This window comes from Narcine bancroftii, chromosome 2, assembly GCF_036971445.1.
Source record: "Narcine bancroftii isolate sNarBan1 chromosome 2, sNarBan1.hap1, whole genome shotgun sequence".
NCBI lineage: Eukaryota > Metazoa > Chordata > Chondrichthyes > Torpediniformes > Narcinidae > Narcine > Narcine bancroftii.
The window spans coordinates 372,024,589-372,051,529 of NC_091470.1; the positions used below are offsets into that span (position 1 = coordinate 372,024,589).

A 26,941-nucleotide genomic window follows, 5' to 3' on the forward strand; every position below is an offset into this window, starting at 1 on the left:
CATAAATAAGGTGAATAGTTTAAGAACTCTTCCCACAGTGGGGGTATCTGAAATTGGAGAGCATGGGTTTAAGGTAGTGAGGTGGGGGAGTGGGTGGAATGAACTGCTGGAGGAAGTGGTGGAGGCGGGGACATTTGTTAACAGACAGGAAAGGCTGAGAGAAACATGGGAAAATCACCCGCAAATGGGACTGGCTTCGTCAGTGTGGACAAGATGGGCTGAAGAGTGCATGCAGAGAGTCAGTGGGGGAGGGAGGGAGGGAGGGAGGGAGAGGGTGGTGTCTGGGGTTGGAGAAGAGGAGCTGACAGATGAAAGAGAAAGGGGTCACAGGAGAGAGAAGCTGAGAATGGAGCAGAAACTTAGGAAACAATCAGGGGATGACACATCCACAGCATGGAGGTTCCCCCAGAGAGATCACTGATCCTCAATCCGGGAGTCCCAGAGGGATTGCTGACCATCAGACTGAGGGTCCCGGAGGGATCACTGACCCTTGGAGGGATCACTGGTCCTTGGACTGGAAGTCCTGGAGGGAGGGCTCAGGGACTCACCGAGAAGCCCAGCCATCTCGTACGCCTTCTTCTGCTCGATTGTCTCGTAACTGAGGGCCTCGAAAAAAATGTCCAGAACCAGAATGTTCTCCCTGGTGGCGACATGGAACAGGTGATCTCACTCCCCCTCACTTCCTCCCCCTCACCCTCCCTCACCTCCTCCCCTCCCTGCCCCTCCCATCTATACCCCTTCCATCCCAACTCCCCTCAATACACCCTCCCTCCCCTTCACACCCTTGATCTACACCACCTCCCCTCCACCGCATCTGTCTCCACTCCCTCTTCTTCCTCTCAATCGCCCCCTCCCCTCTACCCTCCCTGCCCCTCCCATCTACACCCCTTCCATCCCGACTCCCCTCAACACACCCTCCCTCCCCTTCACACCCTTGTCCCGTGATCTACACCACCTCCCCTCCTCCCCATCCATCTCCACTCCCTCTTCCTCCTCTCCATCTCCCCCTCATCCCCCCTCACCTCCACCCTCCCTACCCTATACCTACTTCCATCCACTGCACCACTCACACCATGAAAGAACCAAAGAACATTACAGAACAGGCCCCTCAGCCCTTTTAGTCTATGTCAAACTATTCTGCCTAGTCCCACTAATCTGCACCCAGTCCATAGCCCTCCACACCCCTCCCATCCATGTAGTTGTCCAAATTCTTCTTAAGTGTTAAAATTGAACCCACATTCACCACTTCAGCTGGCAGCTCGTTCCACACTCCCACCACTCTCTATGTGAAGAAGTTTCCCCCTAAACTTTTCCCCTTTCACCCTTAACCCATGTCCTCTGGTTTGTATCTCACCTACCCTCTGTCTCTCCCCCTCATAATTTTAAATACCTCAATTGAATCTCCCCTCATCCTTCTACACTCCAAGGAATAAAGTCTTAACCTGTTTAATCTTTCCCTGTAACTCAACTCCTGAAGACCCAGCAACATCTTAGTAAATCTTCTCTGCACTCTTTCTATCTTATTGATATCTTTCCTGTAGTTTGGTGACTAGAACTGCACACAATATTCCAAATTTGGCCTCACCAAAGTCTTAGACAGCGTCACCATAACATCGCAACTCCTTTACTCAAGACTTTGATTTATGAAGGCCAAGATGCCAAAAGCTCTCTTTACAACCCTGTCCACCTGTGACACCACTTTCAGGGAATTATGTATCTGTATTCCCAGATCCCACTGTTCCTCTGCAATCCTCAGACCCAACCATTTACCGTGTATGTCCTACCTTGGTTTGCCCTTCCAAAATGCAACATCTCCCACTTGTCTGAATTAAATTCCACCTGTCATTTCGCAGCCCATTTTTCCAGCTGGTCCAGATCCCTCCTGTAAACCCTTCCTCACTGTCCTCTCCACCTCCAATCTTCGTGTCATCAGCGGGTCCAGATCCCTCTGTAAACCCTTCCTCACTGTCCTCTCCACCTCCAATCTTCGTGTCATCAGCGGGTCCAGATCCCTCCTGTAAACCCTTCCTCACTGTCCTCTCCACCTCCAATCTTCGTGTCATCAGCGGGTCCAGATCCCTCCTGTAAACCCTTCCTCACTGTCCTCTCCACCTCCAATCTTCATGTCATCAGCGTGTCCAGATCTCTCCTGTAAACCCTTACTCACTGTCCTCTCCACCTCCAATCTTCGTGTCATCAGCAGGTCCAGATCCCTCCTGTAAACCCTTCCTCACTGTCCTCTCCACCACCAATTTTCGTGTCATCAGCAGGTCCAGATCCCTCCTGTAAACCCTTCCTCACTGTCCTCTCCACCTCCAATCTTCGTGTCATCAGCGGGTCCAGATCCCTCCTGTCAACCCTTCCTCACTGTCCTCTCCACCTCCAATCTTCGTGTCATCAGCGGGTCCAGATCCCTCCTGTAAACCCTTCCTCACTGTCCTCTCCACCTCCAATCTTCGTGTCATCAGCGGGTCCAGATCCCTCCTGTAAACCCTTCCTCACTGTCCTCTCCGCCTTCAATCTTCGTGTCATCAGCAAATTGGCTGATCCAATTTATCATATTATTATCCAGATCACTAACATAGATCAGAGCTTCCCAAACTGGGTTCTGCGGAAGAAATGACAGGGAGTAATAGCGATCGACCTGTTTTTCTTTAAATTACTTTTTAACTCTATCTTTAATTCAATTTGTTTCGGGTGGGGAGGGGGAGGGAAGTTGTCGTCCGCAGGGTGTGGGAAGCCAAATCAGGCTTGGAAACCTGGGGCGCTCGTTCTTTTGAAAAGTGACTGGGGTGAACATCACAAAACACCAAACAGCGCAGCGGCCAGCTTCACGGCCACCAGAAACACCCAGAAATCCCATGGTGAGAATGCACCTTATCTCCACTGAAGGAGCCGAAGGTGCAGTCATGAATCAGAAGTGACTTATGGAGCATGTGCAGTGTTCTCCAACACCCCGACTGAGTGGGTGAAGCCAGTGACTGGGCCAGAGTCAGCATGTGCCAATGCCGGGATGACGTTGGTTGTTTCTGGGAGCTGGCGGTGGCGGCATGTGCAAGGAGGGGACTCCAAAATACCAGTGTGTAAAGGTTAAAACCACGTGTTTTTTTATTCTTAATTTTGTGCCTGTCTCTTTAAGAGAACTATTGTTTGTAGTGTTACCATAGTGAAATATGTCATAATATCTGCCCAGATTAACGACCTGCTTATTATTCTATGACATGTAGATGAAGAATGAGCATGAAATTTTTTTTGAATGTTTCTGTTTATCTCTAAAGTTTGTGTATTTCTTTAAATATGTTTTATCTCTATCATACAGTAAATGCTTTGCTATTCATCGTTATGAAAGTCTTAATGTGAAGCTATGCAAAATGTTTATCTGTTTTATCAATGAATAAAGCCGCAGCCAAGAGTTGGATTTATTGGATAAAAAGATTGAAATTCAGAATATTGTAGCACACGCTTTTGGAAGATGATACTTTGAAATTAAGATATATTAGAATAAGGAAAGTGCCATCTATATTTTGATTCAAATAAAATTTTAATTGTGAACTTCATTTGGAAGAAAGGCTCATAAAAGTTGTCTAATTTAATATTCCAGAAACTGGACCTGTGCCACTGTGCAGTCCAGCCAACTGCAGGCGCTGCACTTTGTCACCTGGGCGTGACTACCTTGCCTGCATCATTTCATCGTTCCGCAACCTCCGCTTCACTGTCCAAGACCATAAGCGAGTCATGCAGGGTCTGTGCAGAGTGCAAACCACGCTTCTTCTGCCTGCCACGGGCCCATGTTGTAAAGGGCACTCAGCCTATCGAACGGCTTAGCATCGATTTCAAGGGCCCCCTGCCTTCCACGAACAAGAATGTCTACTTCCTCGCGGTCATAGACGAACACTCCCGTTTTCCCTTCGCCATCCCTTGCCCTAAACACCTCCACAGCCACCGTTACCATGGCTCTGACGCAGTTCTTCACCGTGTTCGGATACCCAGCATTCATTCACAGTGATCGGGGGATCCGGCTTCATGTGTGAGGAGCTGCACCAGTACCTGGTAGCGTGAGGCATTGCAACTAGTTGTACGACTAGTTGCAACCCAAGGGGCAACGGGCAGGTGGAGCATAAAAACAGGGTGATCTGGAAGGCAGTCCTCCTGGCCCTGAGATCCAAAGGCTGACCTGCTGACTACTGGCAAGAGGCCCTCCCTGATGCACTCCATGCCATTAGGTCGCTCTTGTGCCCGGCTACTAATCAGACCCTCACAAGTGCCTTTTCTCATTCCCTAGGAAATCGGCAACTGCAACCTCACTCCCAGCTTGGCTCACATCTCTGGGACCAGGGCCCCTATGCAAACACGTGTGGGCCCACAAGGCCGACCCTCTGGTTGAGCAGGTGCTTCTCCTCCACGCCAACCAGAACTATGCCTACGTCAGGTACCCCAATGGCTACGAGGACACTGTCTCAGCCAGGAATCTGGCACCAGCAGGGGCCCCATGACCCCAGCATCACGACTAACCGGCCCAACCTCCCCACCATGGGTACCCTTGGCCCACCCAGGATTCAGGGGCTGATCTCCTCCCTCCACCCCTCCAGAGGGCTCCACTCCTAGCAGACCAGGCCCATCTGGCCACCCCTCTCATGGACAGACATACAGATAGACACCACTCTGCCCACATCGATGCCTACCATGGCTACACTGGACTCAGCCAACCCTCGGGCAACCACGCCCTCACTGACCTTTGACCAGGAGCCAACCCTGCGACTGTCCCAGAGACTCTGATGGCCGCCGGATCGCCTAAATTTGTAAATACCACCTGGCACCATTTACATACCCCCGCCCCCCCGCCCTAGGACAATTTTAAAGGGATGTTTGTGGTGATATGACCACCAGCAGGGGGTGATCTCTGTACCCACAAGAAGACCACCTAAGAGGCTGACCTGAATATAAACCTGAGCTGGCCCCTCCTGAGCCAGTCACACGGGGAGACGGGGAGACACCAAGGCATGAACTGGTGTTCAGACTTTTACTGGAATAAAGCCTGTTGTACAGTCTTTTGAGTTTGTGCTTGCTCACTGCGCACCACAGTTTCCATTCATTAAAAGGGTGAAAGACCTGAGTGTCAACTATCACCTCAGAAATGAGAGCACTCCTTGATTAACAAGGAAAATTCAAGCAATGGAACATAGTTCACGTCACAAGAATTCAGAAAGCAGATTATGGGTTTGTCATCACTACATCATCTCCATACTGCCCCAAAGGTCATGGGTTCATTGAAAGACAAGTGTAAACTGTGAAACGCACACTAGTTAAATGTCGTGAAACAAAAGAAGACCCATCCCTAGCTCTTCTATCATTACGAGTAACATAACAGGAAGTTCCTGAAGAACTTCTAAATGGCAGGAGATATAAAACAACTCTGCCAAGCAAAATACACCCTCCAGAAGACCAAGAGGAAACCAGAAGACTGGCTGACACGCAAGAAGGCCGCCAGCATTATAACAAACAGGCAGAAACATTGCCAGGACTCTTCAGAGGGCAGCACGTGCATATTCAAGAGCCGAAGTTGAAAACCCACCCCAGCAAACGTCATCAGAGAAGTTGAGACACCAAGATCATACATTGTCGAGACAGACTCTGGCAATTTATCTGAGGAGGAACAGAATTCGCATCCGACTGACACAAGATGAAGCAGAAAACTTTAATACCAGCAAAGCCTGCAACACCAATGTCAAGTGAATAGACCACAACCAGTAATACCGAAAGATCAACACAGCAGTGGTCAGGTGAAACGCAACAAGCGACATCACCTACACGTGGACCAGCAACACAGAGCCCAAAGGTTGCAGCCAAATCCACAAGATGGCACTGCCACCAGTGCGATAACGATAAGAACTATTTAAAAATAGTTGTGTAAATAAACTAGTGTACAAGTTCAGTTACTTAAGTTGCACTGGAAAGAAAGTGATAAAGAACATTAAATTTTCCTTCATCTTGAGAAGGAGGGATGTTATATAGTAAGGATAATGTGAACTATTTTGTAACCGCGTAAGAATACACCCTTCTCACTGTATTAACCATAGTGCACCATTGTGGGGTGTATGTATGAGTGTGTGAACAGTTTCCTGAGATGGTGGAAGACATCAGTAAGTAAAGTCTCTTCTGTTATTTGAATCTTGCATCTCTAAGTTATTTAAGAAGCCTCCCAAGTAACACAGAGACATTACACAGATGACAAACAACAATGGTCCCAGCACCGATCCCTGAGGCACCACCAATCACAGGCCTCCAGACTGAGAAGCATCAACCACCACTACTCTCTGGCTTCTTCCGTTCAGCCATTGTCAAATCCACTTCACTACTTCACCATGAATACTTAGTGTCTGAACCTTCCTGTCTAACCATCCAGATGGGACCTTGTAAAAGGCTTTACTAAAGACTATGTGGAGAACATCCACAGATTTTCATTTATCAACTTTCCTGGTGGGGGATGTGACGTTATGGCGTAGGGAGAAGACGTGGGAAGACACCTCTCCTGGCAGAACTATCCAAAACCCGTTTTAAAGTTTGAAAATTATTTTTAGAAAGTTTTGAATATACTGTTGAAGTATCCTAGAGGCAGCTATAAAGAAAACAAAAGCTCAACCAGCAAATAAGCGGATAACAAGTGCTGAAGAATTTGGGCCTACCTTACAAGTGGAGCCTTCGGACTTAATTCCTCTTCACCCTTGTCTACAGCGCCAGTCCTCCGGTAGAATTCAGTCTACACCAGAGCCGACTTCGCACGTGTTGTGGAAGATGGCGCCAGCACCCGATGTCACCCCCCTCTGGACCATGTGTGTGATGTTGATTTTGGCCCAGGCTGCGGGTGGACCCGACCTCTCTCGGCCCAGTGACTCTGGGCTGTCGGGAGGGGGCAGGGGTCTGCACCTGAAGTCGGGCTGAAGCGACTTCAGTATCAACAGAGGAGGAGCAAGCAGACACAGGAGGACTGGAAGAAGAGGAAGATCAAGGCATGGAGGAGCAGGAAACTTATATAGACAAGGGTAGGCCTATGGTTAAGCAGGCTTTAAAGTTTAAGTCTGATTCTCATCATTCAGATTCAACTTTACAAATTGATTTATCTAAGCAGATGGAAAATTTGGCAATTCAGATGGGTCAAGAATTTTCAACTGTAAAGGAACAGCTGGCTGATATGAAGGGGGAAATATCTTCTATTAAGTTGGATGTGGCAAAGTGCCTGAAAGTGATGGATAAGGTCCAAGATAAATTTAAGAAGATTGAAGAAGAATTTCTTGATTGTAAAGATGATGTGGGAAATTCAGGAAAGCGATTTCTTGAAGAAAATTGGTGCTCTGGAGAATCAACGTCAAAGAAATAATGTAAAAGTTGTTGGTCTCCCGGAAGATTTTGAAGGTCCAGACCTGGTTCAGTTTTTTCAGAAGTGAATTCCCGAAGTTTTGGGAACATAATATTTTCCGAATGGTCTGGAACTGGACAGAGCTCATAGAACATGGAGTTTGACCAGAAAGAGGCTTCCTTCTTATTGCTCTATTTTGATTCAATGTCTGCGTTATCAGGACAGAGAGTGAGTTGCTGATCAAAATGTGAGAAGTTCATCAGGGCCCTTTAATAGTTAAAAACAATAGAGTCTTTATTTAATGCTGATTTGAGTCAAGCCGTTATTAAGTGTTGTAATGAATATCTATGCTCCTAATATAGATGATAAGGAATTTATGTTGGATTCTTTTCTTAATTTAAATCAGGCACATGGTCAAATAATGGTAGGAGGTGATTTTAATTGTTGTTTGGATCCATCATTAGATAAATCTCCAAAATCAGTAATTAGGACTAAAATGGCCAGACAATTGATGGTGTTAATGAAAGACATGAAGGTTAAATCCTAAAGAGAAAGATTTTTCATTTTATTCACTTCTACATGATTCTTATTCATGAATAGATTTATTTTTAGTATCAGTAAAATTACGAGGCCATGTTTTCAAGGTTGAATATAAGAGTAGGATTTTGTCTGATCATTTTTTGCTATTAATAATGTGTGCTGGTTCGGAGAGAATTGGAGATTTAATTCTTTGTTGTTGAAAAATGCTGAATTAAAAAAAAAATGATCAGGAATCAAATACGGCTTTTTTTGAAAATAAATATAGATTCAGTTGATAGTAAATTTGTTTTAAGGGATGCTTTAAAAGCTTATTTAAGGGGACAAATGATTAGTTATACTGTCAAAATTAAGAAACAACATACAGCTGAAGTTAGTAGACTGGAGGAGGAGATAGATTTTGGAAAAGAATTTACAATGAAATTCTATGGAAGCTAAGAAAATATGTTGAATTAATATGAAGTTAGAATATAATTTGTTACAAACTTATAAATTTGAGAAATTATTACAGAGAACTAGACAGCGATATTATGAATTGGGTGAAAGAGCTCATAAAGTATTAGCATGGCAATTAAAAGCGGAACAAGCTTCTAGAACAATAAATGCTATTAGATATAATTCAATGATTACATATAAAACTCAGGAAATCAATGACGTGTATCATAAATTTTATGAAAAATTGTATACTTCAGAAGTATTGGAAGATGAAGCCAAAATCCCTAATTTTTTTATCTAATTTGGATTTACCTTTTTTTGAGTGATAAGGATATTAGGGATTTGGATGCTTCCTTTACTGTTAAAGAAGTAATAGATGCACTATTGGGAAGTCTCCAGGAGATGATGGTTTTACTTCTGAATTCTATAAAGAATTTCATGACTTATTAATTCCTTTATTGATGGATGTATTGAAACAGGTGACAGAGGTTCATTCTTTTCTGGATTCTTTTTCTAAACCAATTATTAGTTATTCTTAAGAGAGATAGGGACCCATTGAAAGCAGGGTCTTATAGACCTATTTCTTTATTAAATGTTGATTATAAAATTGTGCTGAAGGTTCTAACTAACAGGTTAGCTAAATATTTACCAGGTAGATCAAGCAGGTTTTATTAAAAATGGATATGCAGCAGATAATATTGTAAAGTTGATTTCTTTAATTAATGGTTCTTGGGAGCAATCTGACCAACCAATGGTTATTTCTCGATGCAGAGAAGGCCTTTGTTTGAGTAGAATGGAGTTTATTTTTTATTTAAGGTTTTGGAGAAATTTAATCTTGGCCCTTTTTTTATTGGTTGGATTAAGGCGTTATATAGAAGTTCTACTGCTAGAGTTGGGACAAATGGACAGGTGTCTTCACCTTTTATGTTAACTAGATCGACTAGTCAAGTCTGGCCTTTGTCACCAGCTCTATTTGCATTGGTTATTGAACCTTTGGCTCAGATGCTTAGACAAGATAGTAATATTGAAGGTATTAAGGTGAAATCTGATTAATTTAAAATAAACTTGTTTGCAGATGATGTTTTGATTTATTTAACACAACCTTTGAATTATTTGAGGAATTTGCATGATAGATTGAAAAGTATGGTGAAAAATCAGGTTATAAAATTAACTGGGAAAAGAGTGAGGTTATGCCTTTATCTGAAATGGATTATTCTTCGTGTGGGCATATTGTGAAATTTAAATGGTCAGAACGGATTAAGTATTTAGGTGTTAAGATAGATAGTAATTATAGTCATTTATGTGAATTGAATTATGTGCCCTTATTGTCTAAAATTAAATGATTTGAATCGGTGGGAAGATTTACCTATTACATTAATAGGATGTGTTAATTGTATTAAAATGACCATTTTTCCACGAATTCAGTATCTTTTTCAGTCTATCCTTTGTAAGATCCTTCAAATCTTATATTAGATAGGTGAGAGGAAGATGGATCAGTTTCTTTTTAGATGGAATCTTCAATTAATGAGTAAATTATAATTTACCCATGTTGAAATATTTAATGGATTTATGGAATGAAAAAATGAAGCCACAGGTACTCAAGATAAAATTTGGTGTAAAACTCCTTTGTATCAAAATAAGCTTTTTCCTTTTACACTTTAATAATCAACTTTTGAAGTTGTGGGATCAAAAGGGCATTAAATGGGTAGAAGATTGTTATGAAGCAGGATATTTTATTTATTTTCAAAGAATGAAAGAGAAATGTGATATATCTTTGAATACTCTTTTGTCTTATTATCAAATTAAAGCCTTATTGTTGGATAATTTTGGGCGTACATTACGGCTACCAAGATGGTCTAAGTTTGAAATTTTACTTACTGAAGGTGGTAAGAAGGGATTTATATCTGAGATGTGTGCTTTATTACAGAATAATAAACTCAAGACGGATGTTTAAAAATTTAGATTCAAATGGGAAAAAGATTTGTCTATATCTTTTTCTCAGGATGACTTTATGTGACTTTAGTGTGACTAAAATTGTAAATGTAAAATTGGTTCATGATCATTTTCTTCATCAGTTATACTTAACTCCAGAGAAATTGAGGAAATATAAGTTTATTTCTTCTCAAGCCCTCAAGCCCCAAGGGAATATCTTGTCAGGCCCTGGGGATTTATCCACCCTTATTTGCTTTAAGACCACAAGCACTTCCTCTTCTTTAATCTATACAGGTTCCATGGCCTCATGGCTCGTTTTCCTTATTTCCCATGACTTTATGCCCGTTTCCTGAATAAATACTGATGAAAAAAAACATTTAAGATCTCCCCCATCTCTTTTGGTTCCATGCAAAGCCGATGCCTCTGATCTTCAAGGGGACCAATTTTGTCCCTTATTATCCATTTGCTCTTAATATACTTGTGGAAACCCTTAGGATCTTCCTTCACATTCTCTGCCAAAGCAAACCCGTGTCTTCTCTTGTCGACCTGATTTCTTTCTTGAGGTTTTTCTTGCATTTTTTATACTCAAGTATCTCATTTGCTCCTTGTTGCCTTTACCCACTATACACCTTAACCAGATCCCCAATATTCCTCAATTCCCAGTCATCTCCCCCTCTCATCCCTCCAGTTCCCCTCCCCTTCTCACCCCTACTCATCTCTCCTCCTTCCTCCACTCCATTCTACTCTTTGCTCCTTCCTCTGTCCTTCCCTCACCTATCTTCCCTCCCTCCTCCTCCACACCCATCCTTTCCCTCCTTCATCTCCCCTCGCTATCCTCTCTCTCCCCTACCTCCTTCCGCCCCTCCCCTCCACCAATCTCTCCCTCCCCTTCACCAATCTCTCTCTCCCCCTTCCACCACCCACTCCCTCCCCTTCCTCCATGGCTGTCAACTTGCTTTGTTTCCCTCACCCCATGGTTCCCCCTCTCCAGCCCCTCCTCTCAACTCTTCCCTCCCTCACCACTCATCCCAACTGCAGCAGCCTCCCCTACAGGCACCTCCCACCCTGTGACGATACTCACGCAATGTATTGCTCCGTTTTGTTAAACTTTTTGGCCAGGAATTTGGCGGAGGCTTTGCTGGGGATCTTCACCATGGAGATCTCCTTGGCAAATCGTGTCACGTTACACGGGGTCTCACATACACAGTATTTACTGTCTTGTTCCACCAGGAACTCTGTGAAAGGGAAGGAAAAGAAAGGTGAGAGGACGAGAGGGGGGGAGATCAGTTAAACTGAAAGAGGATGTTCAGAGAGGAGAGTGAGAGAGGAGAGGTGGAGGGGAAAGGCAGGTAAGAGAGAACAGATTGAGAGTGGAAAATGGGAATAGGAAGAACTGTTGATAGAGAGGAGTGAAGGAGAGGGAGAGCAAGGATATATAGTGTGCGTGTGTGTGTGTGTGTGTGTGTGTGTGTGTGTGTGTGTGTGTGTGTGTGTGTGTGTGTATACGTGCGTGTGAAGGTGAGAGAGTGAAACGGAGAAAAGAAGCAAGAACAGGACACAGATAAAAAGAGTGGAAACAATATCAAGGGAGAAATATAGGGATGGAGAGAGTGTGATTGGAATGGTGGTGAGGATGTGAAGAAGTGAGAATGAGGCACACAGAAAACATCCAGAAGATGGAAGAAGGGAGGAGATGGGGAGATGATGAAATGAGGGAATGGAGAGATGGATTAGTGAAGAAGATAGGCAGGATCTTTCCAGAGGCTAAGAAAGCGTGGAGGTGAGGTGATTTCGGAATGGCATCATAGAAAGTAGCAAGAAGCACCATCCACACGCCCTGGAAATGGGCTTCATATCCAGAGGTCCCTGAGGACACCATGAGTCTGAGAGAGAAAACTGACGGTTGCTCCTGGGCTGAGTCCATCTCAGGGAGACGGAGTCCTGAGCTCAGTTACACCTCATATTTCTGGTGAGTAGTCTTCCTTCACCAGCCTTTCAGGGTGAGAGGTCAACTCAAGGTGAGAGGTCATTCTCAGGATGAGGTGTCATCTCAGGATCAGGGGTCACTGACACAGAATCAGGGGGTCTATTAGGGTCAGAGGACACCATCTCAGGGTGAAAAGTCCCTCTCTGTGTGAGGGATCGCAGGGTGAAGGTTACTGTCTCAAGGTGAGGGGTCCCTCAAGGTAAAGAGGTCATTCTCAGGATGAGAGGACATTCAGCGTGAGGGGGTCACCTTTCACACTAGAGGAGAAGAAGCAGTTCCCTGACAGGGTGGTAACCCTCTGGAGTTCTGCAAGATGCCTGCGGAGACTGTCTCACTATGATATTCAAGACGGAGATGGGTAGACGGGACTCTGAGGGATGGAGGGATGGGCTGGACAGATTGCCATGTTGTGGCCGAGCAGTGTTTGGGTTGAATGGCCTTGCCTTGCGCGCTCTTGCTCAGACTCACCCAGTGCCGGGTCAGCACAGTTCTTGTACTGTTCTGGGGTGCAGATATCCGCGTTGCCTGGGGGAATAGAAAAGGCCGTTACCCCCACTGTCCCACCACAACCATCCTCTGCAGAGAGAGCTCCTGGCGACTGGCAGATGGAGCTCGATTGGCAAAGGTCAGCTCCTGCTAATGCAGGACTACCTCACATCCCAGGGTAGGGGAGAAGGAGGAGGGTGGGGGAGAGGAGGGGGAAGGAGCAGTGAGTGGAAAGGGGGAAGGGAGAAAGGAGATAGAGGGTGAAAGGGAGAGGGAAGAGGGTGGGGAAGAGGAGGAAAGGAGGAGGAAGGAGCAGTGAGTGGAAAGGGGAGGGAGAAAGGAGATGGAGGGGGTAGGGGAGAGGGAGAAGGAGCAATGAGTGGAGAGGGGAAGGGAGAATGGAAATAGAGGGGGTAGGGGAGAGGGAGAAGGAGCAATGAGTGGAAAGGGGGAGGGAGAAAGGAGATAGAGGGGGTAGGTGAGAGGGAGGAGGGTGGGGGAGGGGAGGGAGGAGGGGGAAGGAGCAGTGTGGAAAGGGGGAGAGAGAAAGGAGAAAGGGGAAGGGGAGAGGGAGGAGGGTGGGGAGAGGAGGGAGGGAGGAGGGGGAAGGAGCAGTGAATGGAAAGGGGGAGGGAGAAAGGAGATGGGGAGAGAGGATGTAGGGAAGGAAGGAGAGCAGAGTAGAGAGAGGGAAGAATTGAGAAGAGGGAGGAGGGAGTAGAGGGAGAAGAAAGGAGGGAAGGAAAGGAGGAGGAAGGGGAAGGAGGGAAGGGAAGAGGGAGAGGAAGGACAGAGGTGTCAGGTTAGGAGGGAGGGGGAGAAGGGAGAGAGGGAGGAGGGGAAGGATGAGGGAGGAGGGATGGATAGGAGGGGATGGAGAGAGGGAGGAGGGGAAGGATGAGGGAGGAAGGATGGATAGGAGGGGATGGAGAGAGGAAGGATGGTCGGAGAGGGAGGGGATAGAGGGATGAGTGGGATGGGGTAGAGTGAGGAAGGAAGGAGAGAGGGAAAGGAAGAAGGAGAGGAAGGAGGAAAAGAGGGAGGAGGGAGGGGAAGGAGGGAGGGTAGGGGAGAGGGAAGAGGGAGTGGAAGAAGGGGAATGAGGGAGAAAGGAGAGAAGGTGGGGAGGGAGGAGATAGAGGGAGGAGGGAGGGGAAAGAGAAAGAGGGGAAGGAGGGAGGTGGTCCAATTGGAGGGACAGGCAGTTGGGAGTGGGGGTTATCCAAGTCTGAGTGCAGTACTGTACAGCACAGAAACAGGCCCTTCGACCCATCTTGTCCATGCTGACCATGCCAGCTCCATCTGCTGGATTGGCCCATTTCCCTCTGAACCTTTCCTGTCATGGACTCGTCTGAATAGCTTTCGTGCTCCTTTCCCCTCCTCTCACATGTCCTCTGGCATCTCATTTCATGTGCCCACCCCTCCCCCTCCCCAGAAGTGCAGGCCTTTCAGCCCAAGAGGTGATGCTGACCAATATCAATCCAACCCCTCCCTCATAGACCTCCACTTCTGAAAGTTTATTTTAAATCTTTCCCCTTTCCCCCTAAAAAAGGAGAGCATGGGATCAGGGGTTATCAGAGTTCTATCAAGGTGTAGTAGAACATTACAGCACAGATCCTTCGGCTATTATTCTGCCTAGTCCCCCTGACCTGCACCCATTCTATATTCTCACCCACAAATCGCCTGTGTGGGTCCCTCAGCCGCTGAGCCCTTTTCTGGTCCGCCGCCATAATCACCATCCTGTAGGATCACCTTCTCTGTTTCTCCTTCTCACCGGGATGTTCTCCTCAGTTCTGGTGCCCTGTGCCGATCTGATGCTCCCCAGAGCCTGCAACCACTTGTGGCCGCTCCCAAACACATGCGCCGACATCTTTGGCACATACCCCATGTGATAGTACAGATCTATCACCAATGTACATAGTGTATATAGTTACTGTATCTAGACTGTGCTTACAGCGATTGGCTGAGAGCTAAGCCACACCTATTGTTTGGGCCTTAAAGGGTTGTGTCCCTAGCCAGGTCGGATCATTCCGGACTGGTCAGCCACCTGTGAAGAGCTCTGGTCTTTTGCTAATAAAAGCCTTGGTTTGGATCAACAAGTCTTTGGTTCTTTCGACGAGCTCTACAATTTTATTAGCAAAAAGAATTTTTTTTGAAAGGGATGGAGCGTTTAACTCGGCCAGAAAAACTTGATATCGACCCACAGTCAGCTACAGCCTTCAAAGCCTTTAAGTTCTGGCTGCTGAACTTTGAAAACTTCCTGAGATTCATTCAGGTAGAGGAGGATAACCAGCGTCTAACAGCATTGCTGTCTATGGTGTCCTTGAGAGTCTACGAGAACATCCAGGATGAGACCACTTACACCGCAGCCATAAAGGTACTGAAGGAACTGTATGATCAACCGGTGAACAGAGTTCATGCCCGGCTCATGCTTGCGTCGAGGAAGCAACAGCCCGGCGAGTCCAGCAGGGCATATTTACAAGTATTAAAGGCATTGGGCAAGGACTGTAACTGTGTGGACAAAACTGCTGCCGAGATCACTAGCGACCTCGTCCGGGATGCCTATGTGGCCGGGATCCGATCGAACGAAGTGAGGCTGCGTTTGCTCGAACAAGGGGTAGAAAAACTAGAGGACGTGGCCCGGATTGCAATCACAATGGAGGATGCAGCCTTAAAGTCCACCGAGCTCTCTAGGGACTGGACCCCTCGTTCTGATGTGAGTAGAGTGCCCTTCTACCCTAACCCTGACGGCCTGTCGGCTGCTGCTACCCTGCCCCGTGCGAACCCAAAATGTTATTTCTGCGGGAGGGACAAGCACAGCAGGTCCCAGTGCCCAGCAAGAAAAGCCAGGTGCCAGAAGTGCCTTAAAAAGGGCCACTTTGCTGCAGTCTGTAGGTCTAAAATGGCCGCCAGCAAACACAGTGCCTCGTGTGAAGCTCAACCGCCACTATCCCATTCAAACTCTTCTTCCCCAGAGCTCTCGTCCAATGAGAGCGAGGGCTCCCCTGCACGGCAATGCCTGACGTCACGGAGACGCCGAACCCGGAAGGGGCAACCCACCGTCGCAACCATGGTGATGGCCTGCCTCTCGCCCCCGTGCGGAACACTTGACACTACCGCCGCTGCTGCCGCCGCCACAGCCACCCCCGGGGCCGACGCTACCGCCGCTGCTGCCGCCGCCACGGACACCCCCGGGGCCGACGCTACCGCCGCTGCTGCCGCCGCCACAGACACCCCCGGGTCGACGCTACCGCCGCTGCTGCCGCCGCCGCCACGGACACCCCCGGGGCCGACGCTACCGCCGCTGCTGCCGCCGCCACGGACACCTCCGGGGCCGACGCTACAGCCGCTGCTGCCGCCGCCACGGACACCCCCGGGGCCGACGCTACCGCCGCTGCTGCCGCCGCCACAGACACCCCCGGGGCCGACGCTACCGCCGCCGCAGCCACCCCCGCGGCCAACCAGGTGCTCACCCTAGCGTCCATCGCTGACGACCGCCAGGGCCCGACCGCCGATCGCGAGCAACTACAAACCCCACTACTTACCATTCACCCGCCACAACAGCACTTCCGGGAGGTTCTCCAACCTGCTCCTCGAGCGTTGACTACGTCATCCCGTTGCGTGACATCATCCCGTTGCGTGACGTCATCGCGCAAAACTCGCCTGTCAACTGCTTCAATAACATTAAACCAGCAATGCTCTCATCCCCTCACCAGAGCAATGGAACTGATTAAAGTGCATGGACACTACACCAATTGCTTATTTGACTCTGGGTCAACTGACAGTTTTATCCAGCCAGATCTGGCCCTCCGTTGGGGACTTGACATTATCCCCACTACCCAGAGGATCTCATTAGCGACGAGGTCGCACTCGACTGGGATAAAGGGGTATTGCATCGCCACGCTGGAAGTACAGGGCGTGACGGTCACCCACTTTAAATTATACGTCCTTCCCCAATTGTGCGCCCCAGTGTTGCTGGGATTAGACTTCCAGTGTCAGTTCCAAACGGTGTCCCTACACTTTGGGGGACCCCACGCCCCCCTCTCGGTCTGCCATCGCCCCACTCCCGAAGCACCCGAGCAACCCGCCCCCGTGCCCCGGGGCCAATCCTGCGGCCTTTCCACACTCCGGATTGCCCCGCCAGCACTCTTCGCAAACCTCACCCCTGGCTGGAAGCCTGTGGCCACCAAAAGTCGGCAATATAGTTACGAAAACAGGCAATTCATTAGGAGTGAGGTGCGTAGATTGCTGGATGAGGGCATCATCGAACCCAGTTCAAGCCCCTGGAGAGCCCAGGTGGTGGTTGTCAAGAATGGGGAAAAACTACGGATGGTGGTCGACTATAGCCAGACCATTAACCGCTTCACACTCCTGGATGCGTACCCCCTGCCACGCATCACGGATGTGGTGAACCAGATCGCCCAGTACCGCATTTTCTCCACTATTGACCTACGTTCGGCCTACCACCAGCTCCCGATCCGCTGCGAGGACCGACCATTCACGGCCTTTGAAGCGAATGGGCGGCTATATCAATTTCTCAGGGTACCATTCGGGGTCACAAATGGTGTCGCGGTCTTCCAGCGGGAAATGGACAGGATGGTGGACCAGAACGGGCTAACCGCTACCTTCCCGTATCTGGACAATATCACCATCTGCGGCCACGACATGCAGGACCATGACGCCAACCTAGACAAATTTCTTCAAACTGCCCGTCAGCTAAACCTGACTTACAATTTGGACAAGTGTGTTTTCCGGACCACACGACTCGCTATTCTAGGTTGTGTGGTGGAAAACGGGACAGTCATGCCAGATCCTGACCGCATGCGTCCCTTAATGGACTTACCCCCCCCCACATACCCAGAAAGCTCTCAAACGCTGCCTGGGCCTTTTCTCGTATTACACCCAATGGGTTCCACACTACGCCGACAAGGCACGTCCTCTTATCAAGACCACCTCTTTTCCCCTCTCGACCGAAGCCAGAGCGGCTTTCGATCGAATCAAATCTGACATCGCTGCTGCGACGCTGCACGCGATCGATGAGTCTGTCCCGTTTCAAGTCGAGAGCGATGCATCCGACTTCGCCCTGGCAGCCACCTTGAACCAGGCCGGTCGGCCTGTAGCCTTCTTCTCCAGAACCCTCCAGGGTCCGGAGAGTAGACACTCCTCGATCGAGAAGGAGGCCCAGGCCATAGTTGAAGCGGTACGTCGTTGGAGACATTACCTCGCTGGGAGGCGCTTTACACTGTTGACTGATCAACGCGCGGTCTCCTTCATGTTCAGCAACACCCAGCGTGGTAAGATAAAAAACGACAAAATCGCCAGATGGAGAATCGAACTCTCCACCTTTAACTATGACATCCTGTACCGGCCTGGTAAGCTCAACGACCCGCCTGACGCGCTCTCCAGGGGGACGTGCGCCAGCATACAGATGGACAGACTACGGAAACTCCATGAGGCGCTCTGTCATCCAGGGGTCACTAGGTTTGCTCACTTTGTCAAGGCGCGCAACTTACCCTACACAGTTGAGGAGATCCGCTCCATGACCCGAGCCTGTTCGGTGTGCGCCGAATGCAAGCCCCACTTCTTCCGTCCGGATAACTCCCACGTCATCAAAGCCACCCGCCCCTTCGAGCGTCTTAGCGTAGACTTTAAGGGACCCCTACCGTCGACCAACAGTAATACCTACATCCTTACGGCCATCGACGAATACTCCCGCTTCCCATTCGCTGTGGCCTGCCCAAACACCACTGCCACCTCAGTGATACAGGCCCTTCACAGTATTTTCACTATCTTCGGGTACCCCAATTCCATCCACAGTGATAGGGGGTCCTCATTCATGAGTGCAGAGCTGCAACAGTACCTTCTGGAGTGTGGTATTGCTTCAAGCAGGACCACGAGCTATAACCCACGCGGTAATGGCCAGGTCGAGAGGGAGAATGCCACCATATGGAGAGCGGTTACACTGGCTCTCCGGTCTAAAGGTCTCCCCACCTCTCACTGGCAGGAGGTTCTCACTAGTGCCTTACACTCCATCCGCTCCCTCCTATGTACTGCAACAAATGCCACCCCCCACGAAAGGATGTTCCTTTTCCCGAGGAAATCCGAATCGGGAACCACTGTACCGGCATGGCTCACCGTCCCTGGCCCTGTCCTTTTGCGACGCCACGTCCGGCACTCAAAGAACGACCCCTTGGTCGACCGAGTGACTCTACTCCACGCGAACCCACATTACGCATACGTGGAGTTCCCAAACGGGCGGGAGGACACTGTTTCGGTGCGGGACCTAGCTCAGGACGCGGTAGACCCAGCAAACCCCCCAACTCCTTATGCTCCAGGCCCCGTGCCACAACAGAAGGACCAACAGCACCCCAATGACTCGGGCCACCCTGCCGACAAAACGACTGGGGAATTGAGCGACGGAGCAGTCGCACCCGATGAGCCCGCTGGCGACACCACTCCAGCGACCCCAATCCCGGCACCACGGCGGTCACGCCGGATGGTCAGACCCCCTGACCGCTACAGTCCTTGACCTACCCCTTCCTTTTCATTCTCTCCCTCGTTTTTGTTTTTTTTTCCAGGGTCAATTCTCCAAGAAGGGGTGAATGTGATAGTACAGATCTATCACCAATGTACATAGTGTATATAGTTACTGTATCTAGACTGTGCTTACAGCGATTGGCTGAGAGCTAAGCCACACCTATTGTTTGGGCCTTAAAGGGTTGTGTCCCTAGCCAGGTCGGATCATTCCGGACTGGTCGGCCACCTGTGAAGAGCTCCGGTCTTTTGCTAATAAAAGCCTTGGTTTGGATCAACAAGTCTTTGGTTCTTTCGACGAGCTCTACACCCCATGGTTGCAGGATTTCAAATAAAACATTGCCTGCTCCTTTAACAGGCCATTTAAAGCCTGTTCGGAGCCATCAGCAGTGGTACTGTGTGGTAGGACCCTGCAGGCGAGTGCTGGGTCTCCACTCCCCGCTCTCCCGGGGTCCACATCAGTGGCTGCGCTGCTCCTACAGAAGCTCCGGCACCGCCTTTTTTTTGGTATTGAAAATAAGATTCAAGAGGGTGATAAGGGCAAGAAGGGCTCTCGAAGGGCCTCGGGTGCTGAAGGTTTCCTGATCATGTCGGAGGTTTGGATCTGGAGTTCGGGGTGGCTAATGGATTGAACAGGAACCTGTGTGGCTGCAGGAAACGCTGGAGGAGAATCCATGGACACTCAGTGACTCTGAAGGAACTCCCTTTTGCTTCTCTTTCTCAGACTGCAAGGGGCACCGGGTGACATGAATGGCAAGACATCTGACTTACGGCAGACAGAAGGAAATTTTGTGCAATATTTCATTTTCTGTTTTATTACATGACAATAATATGTTGGAGAGGATTCAAAGGAGGTTCACAAGGATGATTTCAGGAATGAAAGGGTGATCATACGAGAAGGGTTTGATAGCTTTTGTCCTGTACTCGTTGGAATTTAGGAGAATGGGGGGGGGGGGCGGGGGTCCTCATTGAAACATTTTGAATATTCAAAGGCATGGACAGAGTAGATATAGAAAGGTTGCTTCCTATGGTGGGAGAGTCCAAGACAACAGGGCAAAACATTAGGATTAAAGGATGTTTGATTGGAACAGAGATGTGGAGGAATTTCTTCAGCCAAAAGGTGGTGAATCAATGGAATTTGTTGCCACAGGCAGTTGTGGAGGCCAAGTCATTGGGTGTATTTAGAACCATAGAACACTACAGCTCAGAAAATAGGCCAATCGGCTCTTCTAGTCTGTGCCGATATATTATTCCACTAGTCCCATTGACCTGCACTCAGTCCATAACCCTCCAGACCTCTCCCATCTATGTATCTATCCAATTTATTCTTAAAGTTGAGCCCATATTTACCACATCAGATGGCAGCTCATTCCACACTCCCACCTCTCTCTGAGTGAAGAAGTTCCCCAGAATGTTCCCCTAAACCTTTCACCTTAAAGCCACAACCTCTTGTATTTATCTCTCCTAATCTAAGTGGAAAGAGCCTACTCACATTTACTCTGTCTATTCCCCTCATTATTTTGTAAACCTTTATCATATCTCCCCTTATCCTTCTACGCTCCAAGGAATAAAGTCCTAACCTGTTTAATCTTTCCCTGTAACTCAACTGCTGAGAAGACCCAGCAACATCCTAGTAAATCTTCTTAGCACTCTTTCTACCTTATTGATATCTTTCCTGTAGTTCGGCGACCAGAACTACACACAATATTCCAGATTTGGCCTCACCAATGTCTTATACAACCTCACCATAACATCCCAACTCCTGTACTCAAGACTTTGATTTATGAAGGCCAAGATGCCTAAAGCTCTCTTTACAACCCTGTCCCCCTATGACACTGCTTTCAGGGAATTATGTGTCTGTATTCCCAATCCCACTGTTCTATCGCACTCCTCAGTGCCCGACCATGTACGTCCTTTCTTGGTTTGTCCTTCCAAAATGCAACACCTCACACTTGTCTGCATTAAATTCCATCGGCCATTTTTCAGCCCATTTTTCCAGCTGGTCCAGATCCCTCTGCAGCTTTGAAAACCTTCCTCACTGCCCACAGCGTCTCCAATCTTAGTGTCATCCGAAAACCTTCTAATCCAATTTACCACATTATCATCCAGATCATTGATATAGACAATAAACAACAATGGTTGTAACACAGATCCTTGAGGCCCCACTAGTTACAACCCTCCAGTCTGAGAAACAATCATTCACTACCACTCTCTTCTCCCATTCAGCCCATTTTGAATCCAGTTTAAAAACCTCTCCATGGTCAAACCTTCTGAACTAACCTCCCATGTGGAATCTTGTCAAAGGTCTTACTAAAGACATAACATAACAATTTACAGCACGGAAACAGGCCATTAGGCCCTTCTAGTCCGCACCGAACCAAACACCCCTTTCTAGTCCCACCTCCCTGCACAATGCCCATAACCCTCCATCTTTTTCTCATCCATAGACCTGTCCAACCTTTTCTTAAATAATACAATTGACTCCGCCGCCACTATTTCTCCCGGAAGCTCATTCCACACGGCTACCACTCTCTGAGTAAAGAAGTTCCCCCTCATGTTACCTCTAAACCTCTGCCCCTTAATTCTTAACTCATGTCCTCTTGTTTTAATCTTTCCTCCTCTTAACGGAAATAGTCTATCCACATCCACTCTGTCTATCCCTTTCATAATCTTAAATACTTCTATCAAATCCCCTCTCAACCTTCTACCATGTAGACAACATCCACAACCTTTCCTTCATCTGCTTTCTTGGTAAGCTCCACAAAAAAACTCTATAAAACTCGTTAAACACCACCTACCACGCATAAAGCCATGCTGACTGTCCTTAATCAGCCCTTGGCTGTCCAAGTATATCCGATCTCTCAGTACACCCTCCAATAATTTACCTACTACTGACGTCAGGCTCACTGGCCTGTAATATCATGGTTTACTTTTGAAGTCTTTTTTAAACAAAGGAACATCATGAGCTGCCCTCCAATACTCCAGCATTTCACCCTTGGCCAAGGACATTTTGAATGCATCAGCCAAGGCCCCTGCAATTCCTACCTCCAGGTCCAAGAAAATATCATGTCAGGCCTGGGGGATTTACCTACCTTTATTTCCTGTAAGGCAGCAAGCACCTCCTCCTCTTTAATCTCTATATGTTCTACACCACTACTGCCAGTTTCCTGAGTAAATACTAATGGAAAAAAAACGTTTGCGATCTCCCCCATTTTGTGAGGCTCCACACATAGACGAACACTCTGATCCACTAGGGGACTAATTTTGTCCCTTACTATCTTTTTACTTTTAATATACTTCTAGAAACCCTTTGGATTTACCTTCACATTATCTGCCAAACAACCTCGTGTCTCCTTTTGCCTTCCTGATTTCCTTCTTTAGTATTTTCTTGCATTTTCTGTACTTTTCTTGTGCCTCAATTGCTCCTTGATGCCTATACCTGCTCGACACCTCCCTCTTTTTCATACTCAGATCATCACTCTCCCTTGAGCCTGTTAACTTTACCCTTAATCCTGACAGGAACATAACCCTATAACCATTTACGGAGCGGAAACAGGCCACGTTGGCCTTTCGAGTCTGCACCGGTTCACTGATTTTGTGCGCCCTCTTCAGGCAGCTCGAGGTACACATTTTACCTCTCAGGTACTCCAGGGGGTGTGCAAACTCTGTCCTCTCAAAATTTCACCTTTAAAGGCATGCCACTTACTGGACACATCCTTGCCAGAGAACAACTTCTCCAAATGCACTCTTCTTAGATCCTTTTCTCATTTCCACAAAATTGGCCTTTCTCCAATTTACAACCTCAACTCGAGGACCAAACCTATCCTTATCCAAAATTAACTTGAAACTAATAGTGTTATGGTCTCTAGACCCAAAATGTTCGCCTACACAGACTTCTGTCACCTAATAGGAGATCAAGTATTGCATCCTATCTCGTTAATACCTCTATATATTGATTTAGAGAATTTTCCAGCCCAGTCAATATGTGGAAAGTTAAAATCCCCTACTATTACAACTTTTGTTTCTTACTTCGGCCTGCTACCTCACAACAGATTCTTTTTCTCCAATTCTATCTGTCTATAATACAACCGTCAGTGTGGTCACACCTTCCCCAATTCCTCAGCTCCACCTATATGGCCTCTGCCAACGAGCCCTCTGGCTGTCCTGTCTAAGCACAGCTGTGATATTTTCCCTGACTAACAACGCCACTCCTCCCCATTTCATCCCTCCCCCTCTATCACGTCTGAAACATCGGAATCCCAGAACATTGAGCTGCCAGCCCTGCCCCTCCTGCAACCAAGTCTCAGTAAGAGCAATATTATCATCATCCCTCGTATCAATCCATCCCCTAATGTCATCTACGTTATCGACAATGCACTTTGCATTGAAATAAATACACCTGAGAACATTTCTGTCACGTACAAACCTTTGATTTCTGTCTGTACATGCAATCATCCTCCATTTCACTGTCTGTTCTAACACTCTGGTTCCCATCCCCCTGTTTTAAGGCAGAGATTGATTGGTTCTTGATTAGGCAGGAATCACAGGTTATGGGGAGAAGGCCGGGCAGTGGGACTGATTGGGAAAATAGATCAGCTCGTGATTGAATGGTGGGGCTGAATAGCCTATTTCTGTAACGGTGCCTTATGGTCTTTAAAAAGAATTTTGAAAGTACATTACATCTACTGTTTCCCCTTGATCTACCCTGCTGTATACTGGGGAGGTCAAGAGATCTTCAAGAAATGGGTGGTTCTCAAGAAGCTCGGTGGGGGTGTTGGGTCCATGGGAGGTTGGAACAAGGAATGGTCCTGGCTTTCAGGGGAAATGGGAGGAGGTCTTGGTGAGAGTATTGGCTCTCTGGGAGATTAGAAGAAGAGCTGGACCTGGGTTGGAGGGGGAGGATGGGAAGAGCTCGGGGTGAAGGTATTGGCTCCCTGGGAGGTCAGAACAAGGGTTGGGTATAGGGGTAGGAAGGGGGCAAGGACAATGTTGGGTGGGAATTGGGGTGTACCTGGCATATGCACCATGCGGCAGTTGCAGTTCTCCACGAGGTAGCGGGTCTCACAGTCGATGCGACATGCGGTGATGCTGTAGGTGCTGAAGAAGCCAGAGTTCAGGTTCTCTGACCTGCAGTCGCCCCAGGGAGGTGGTAGATAGAGTATCTGCAGGGGAGCAGGGGAGAAGGGGAAGAGAGATCGACCTTTAGCTCCCGTTTGTTCCCACAGCAGCCTCCTGGCTACTGGCTATTGCATTGGAAGGGATGATGAGGTGATCTACTCCAATTTCAACAAGGCTTTGGACCAGGTTCCCATGAGAGCTGGTGGAACAGGCAAAAGCCCACAGGGCCCAATATGTGGTGTGGAGGGGCAGAGAGGAGGGGAGAGACAGAGAGTAAGGACTGTGGGGCGTGGAGAGGCAGAGGGCAGGGGAGGGGCTTGGTGGTTTCAGCATACCCAGGACCCACCCGCTGCCCTGAGCATGCGGAGATACCTACCTGCCATTCCCAGACCCCTTCCCGCAACCCTAGACCCCTTACCGCTGCCCACACACCCTTACCTGCCAACCCCAGACCCACACCCGCTACGTCCAGACCCATAGCCGCCATCCCCAGACTTCAACCCACAAACCTACCACCCTTCTTGCCACCCCAAGACCCCTACTTGCCATCCCCAGACCCCTACCCACAACACTAGACCACTTCCTGCTGCCCCCATACACCTACCTGTCACCCCGAGACCTCTAACCACTACCCCAGGACCATTCCCGCCAGCCCGTCCCCTGCCCGCCAGCCCCAGCCCCCTGCCCGCCAGCCCCAGCCCCCTGCCCGCCAGCCCCAGCCCCCTGCCCGCCAGCCCCAGCCCCCTGCCCGCCAGCCCCAGCCCCCTGCCCGCCGCCCCAGCCCCCTGCCCGCTGACCCAACCCCCTGCCCGCCGACCCAGCCCCCTGCCCGCCAACTCAGCCCCCTTCCCGCCGACTCAGCCCCCCTACCCGCTGCTCCTGTGTGGAGATGAAGGTCTGGAAGCCAGGAGCCACACCAAAGCCCAGCTCGTGGATGTAGGGTGGCTCATCCTGCGAGTGGATCTGGATCTTCATGCCCGCCTCAAATGATGTCTCCTCTGAGGATCCGATTGGCCAGTGCAGAGACGGAAAGAAAGTCACCAATCAGCAGGCTGTGCAGGTACCAGCTGTGCCCCCTTCATACCCATGGGCACCCATGCCTTCACCACATCGCCACCCATCTCACCCCACTGGGCCACCACAGTTACCACCTCCTCATAAGTCAGTGGTACCTACTCATCCCCCCACCCCAACCATCAACATTCCACCATCAAGAGCAAGGAGATTGGGCTACAAGGTTAATCAGACCAATGGGGTGGGGAGGAGGGAGGTGGGGAGAAGATGGGGGTTTACCCCACACCCCAGGTTCATGGCCACAATTGACAAGCATTTTTGTCTCAGATTTAGTTCAGGATCACCCAGCCCAGGGTCACCATGTGAGAGGGGTCACTAAGGGAGAAGGGTCACCAGGAGAGAGGGGCCACCAGGATAGAGGGGTCACCAGGAGAGAGGGGTCACCATGGGAAAAAAGTTAAAGGGGAGAAAGGTTACAGGGGAGAGAGGTTACAGGGGAGAGAGGTTACAGGGGAGAGAGGTTACAGGGGAGAGAAGTTACAGGGGAGAGAAGTTACAGGGGAGAGAAGTTACAGGGGAGAGAAGTTACAGGGGAGAGAAGTTACAGGGGAGAGGGGTCACCATGGGAGAGGGGTCACCAAGGGAGAGGGGTCACCAAGGGAGAGGGGTCACCAAGGGAGAGGGGTCACCAAGGGAGAGGGGTCACCAAGGGAGAGGGGTCACCAAGGGAGAGGGGTCACCAAGGGAGAGGGGTCACCAAGGGAGAGGGATCACCAAGGGAGAGAAGTTACAGAGGAGAGGAGTCACCATGGGAGTGGGTTTATGATGGGAGAGGGGTCACCATGGGGGAGGGGTTATGAGGGAAGAGGGATCACTGGGGAGAGAAGTCACAGGGGAGAAGGGTCATGAAAGGAGAGGGGTCAAGGAGAGAAGGGTCTCTGAGAGAGAGGGCTCACCAAGGGAGAGGGCTCACCAAGGGAGAGGGCTCACCAAGGGAGAGGGCTCACCAAGGGAGAGAAGTTACAGGGGAGAGGAGTCACCATGGGAGTGGGTTTATGATGGGAGATGGGTCACCATGGGAGAGAAGTTATAGGGAAGAGGGGTCACCATGGGAGAGAAGTTAGAGGAGAGGGGTCACCATGGGAGAGGGGTTATGAGGGTCGAGGGATCACTGGGGAGAGAAGTCACAGGGGAGAGGGGTCAAGGAGAGAAGGGTCTCTGAGAGAGAGGGGTCACGGGGAGAGGGGTCACGGGGAGAGGGGTCACGGGGAGAGGGGTCACGGGGAGAGGGGTCACGGGGAGAGGGGTCACGGGGAGAGGGGTCACGGGGAGAGGGGACACGGGGAGAGGGGTCACGGGGAGAGGGGTCACGGGGAGAGGGGTCACGGGGAGAGGGGTCACGGGGAGAGGGGTCACGGGGAGAGGGGTCACGGGGAGAGGGGTCACGGGGAGAGGGGTCACGGGGAGAGGGGTCACGGGGAGAGGGGACACGGGGAGAGGGGTCACGGGGAGAGGGGTCACGGGGAGAGGGGTCACGGGGAGAG

At 49.1% G+C, this 26,941-nt stretch overlaps 1 protein-coding gene across 6 annotated transcripts in view; it reads right to left on the reverse strand.

Moving 5' to 3' along the window:
- The window catches only part of LOC138755880 (acid-sensing ion channel 2-like), a 151,084-nt gene that overhangs the window by 18,772 nt on the left and 105,371 nt on the right, over positions 1-26,941 (reverse strand). For 5 of the 6 annotated variants that reach the window (XM_069922633.1, XM_069922628.1, XM_069922632.1 and 2 more), the window contains exons 5-9: positions 25,254-25,381; positions 24,277-24,427; positions 12,714-12,770; positions 11,340-11,493; positions 549-640 (exon numbers count right to left, since the gene is read on the reverse strand). In XM_069922633.1, coding sequence (XP_069778734.1) covers positions 549-640; positions 11,340-11,493; positions 12,714-12,770; positions 24,277-24,427; positions 25,254-25,381 — 582 coding nt within the window. The remainder of the gene's footprint in view (positions 1-548; positions 641-11,339; positions 11,494-12,713; positions 12,771-24,276; positions 24,428-25,253; positions 25,382-26,941) is intronic. The other variant, XM_069922629.1, reaches the window with a different exon arrangement.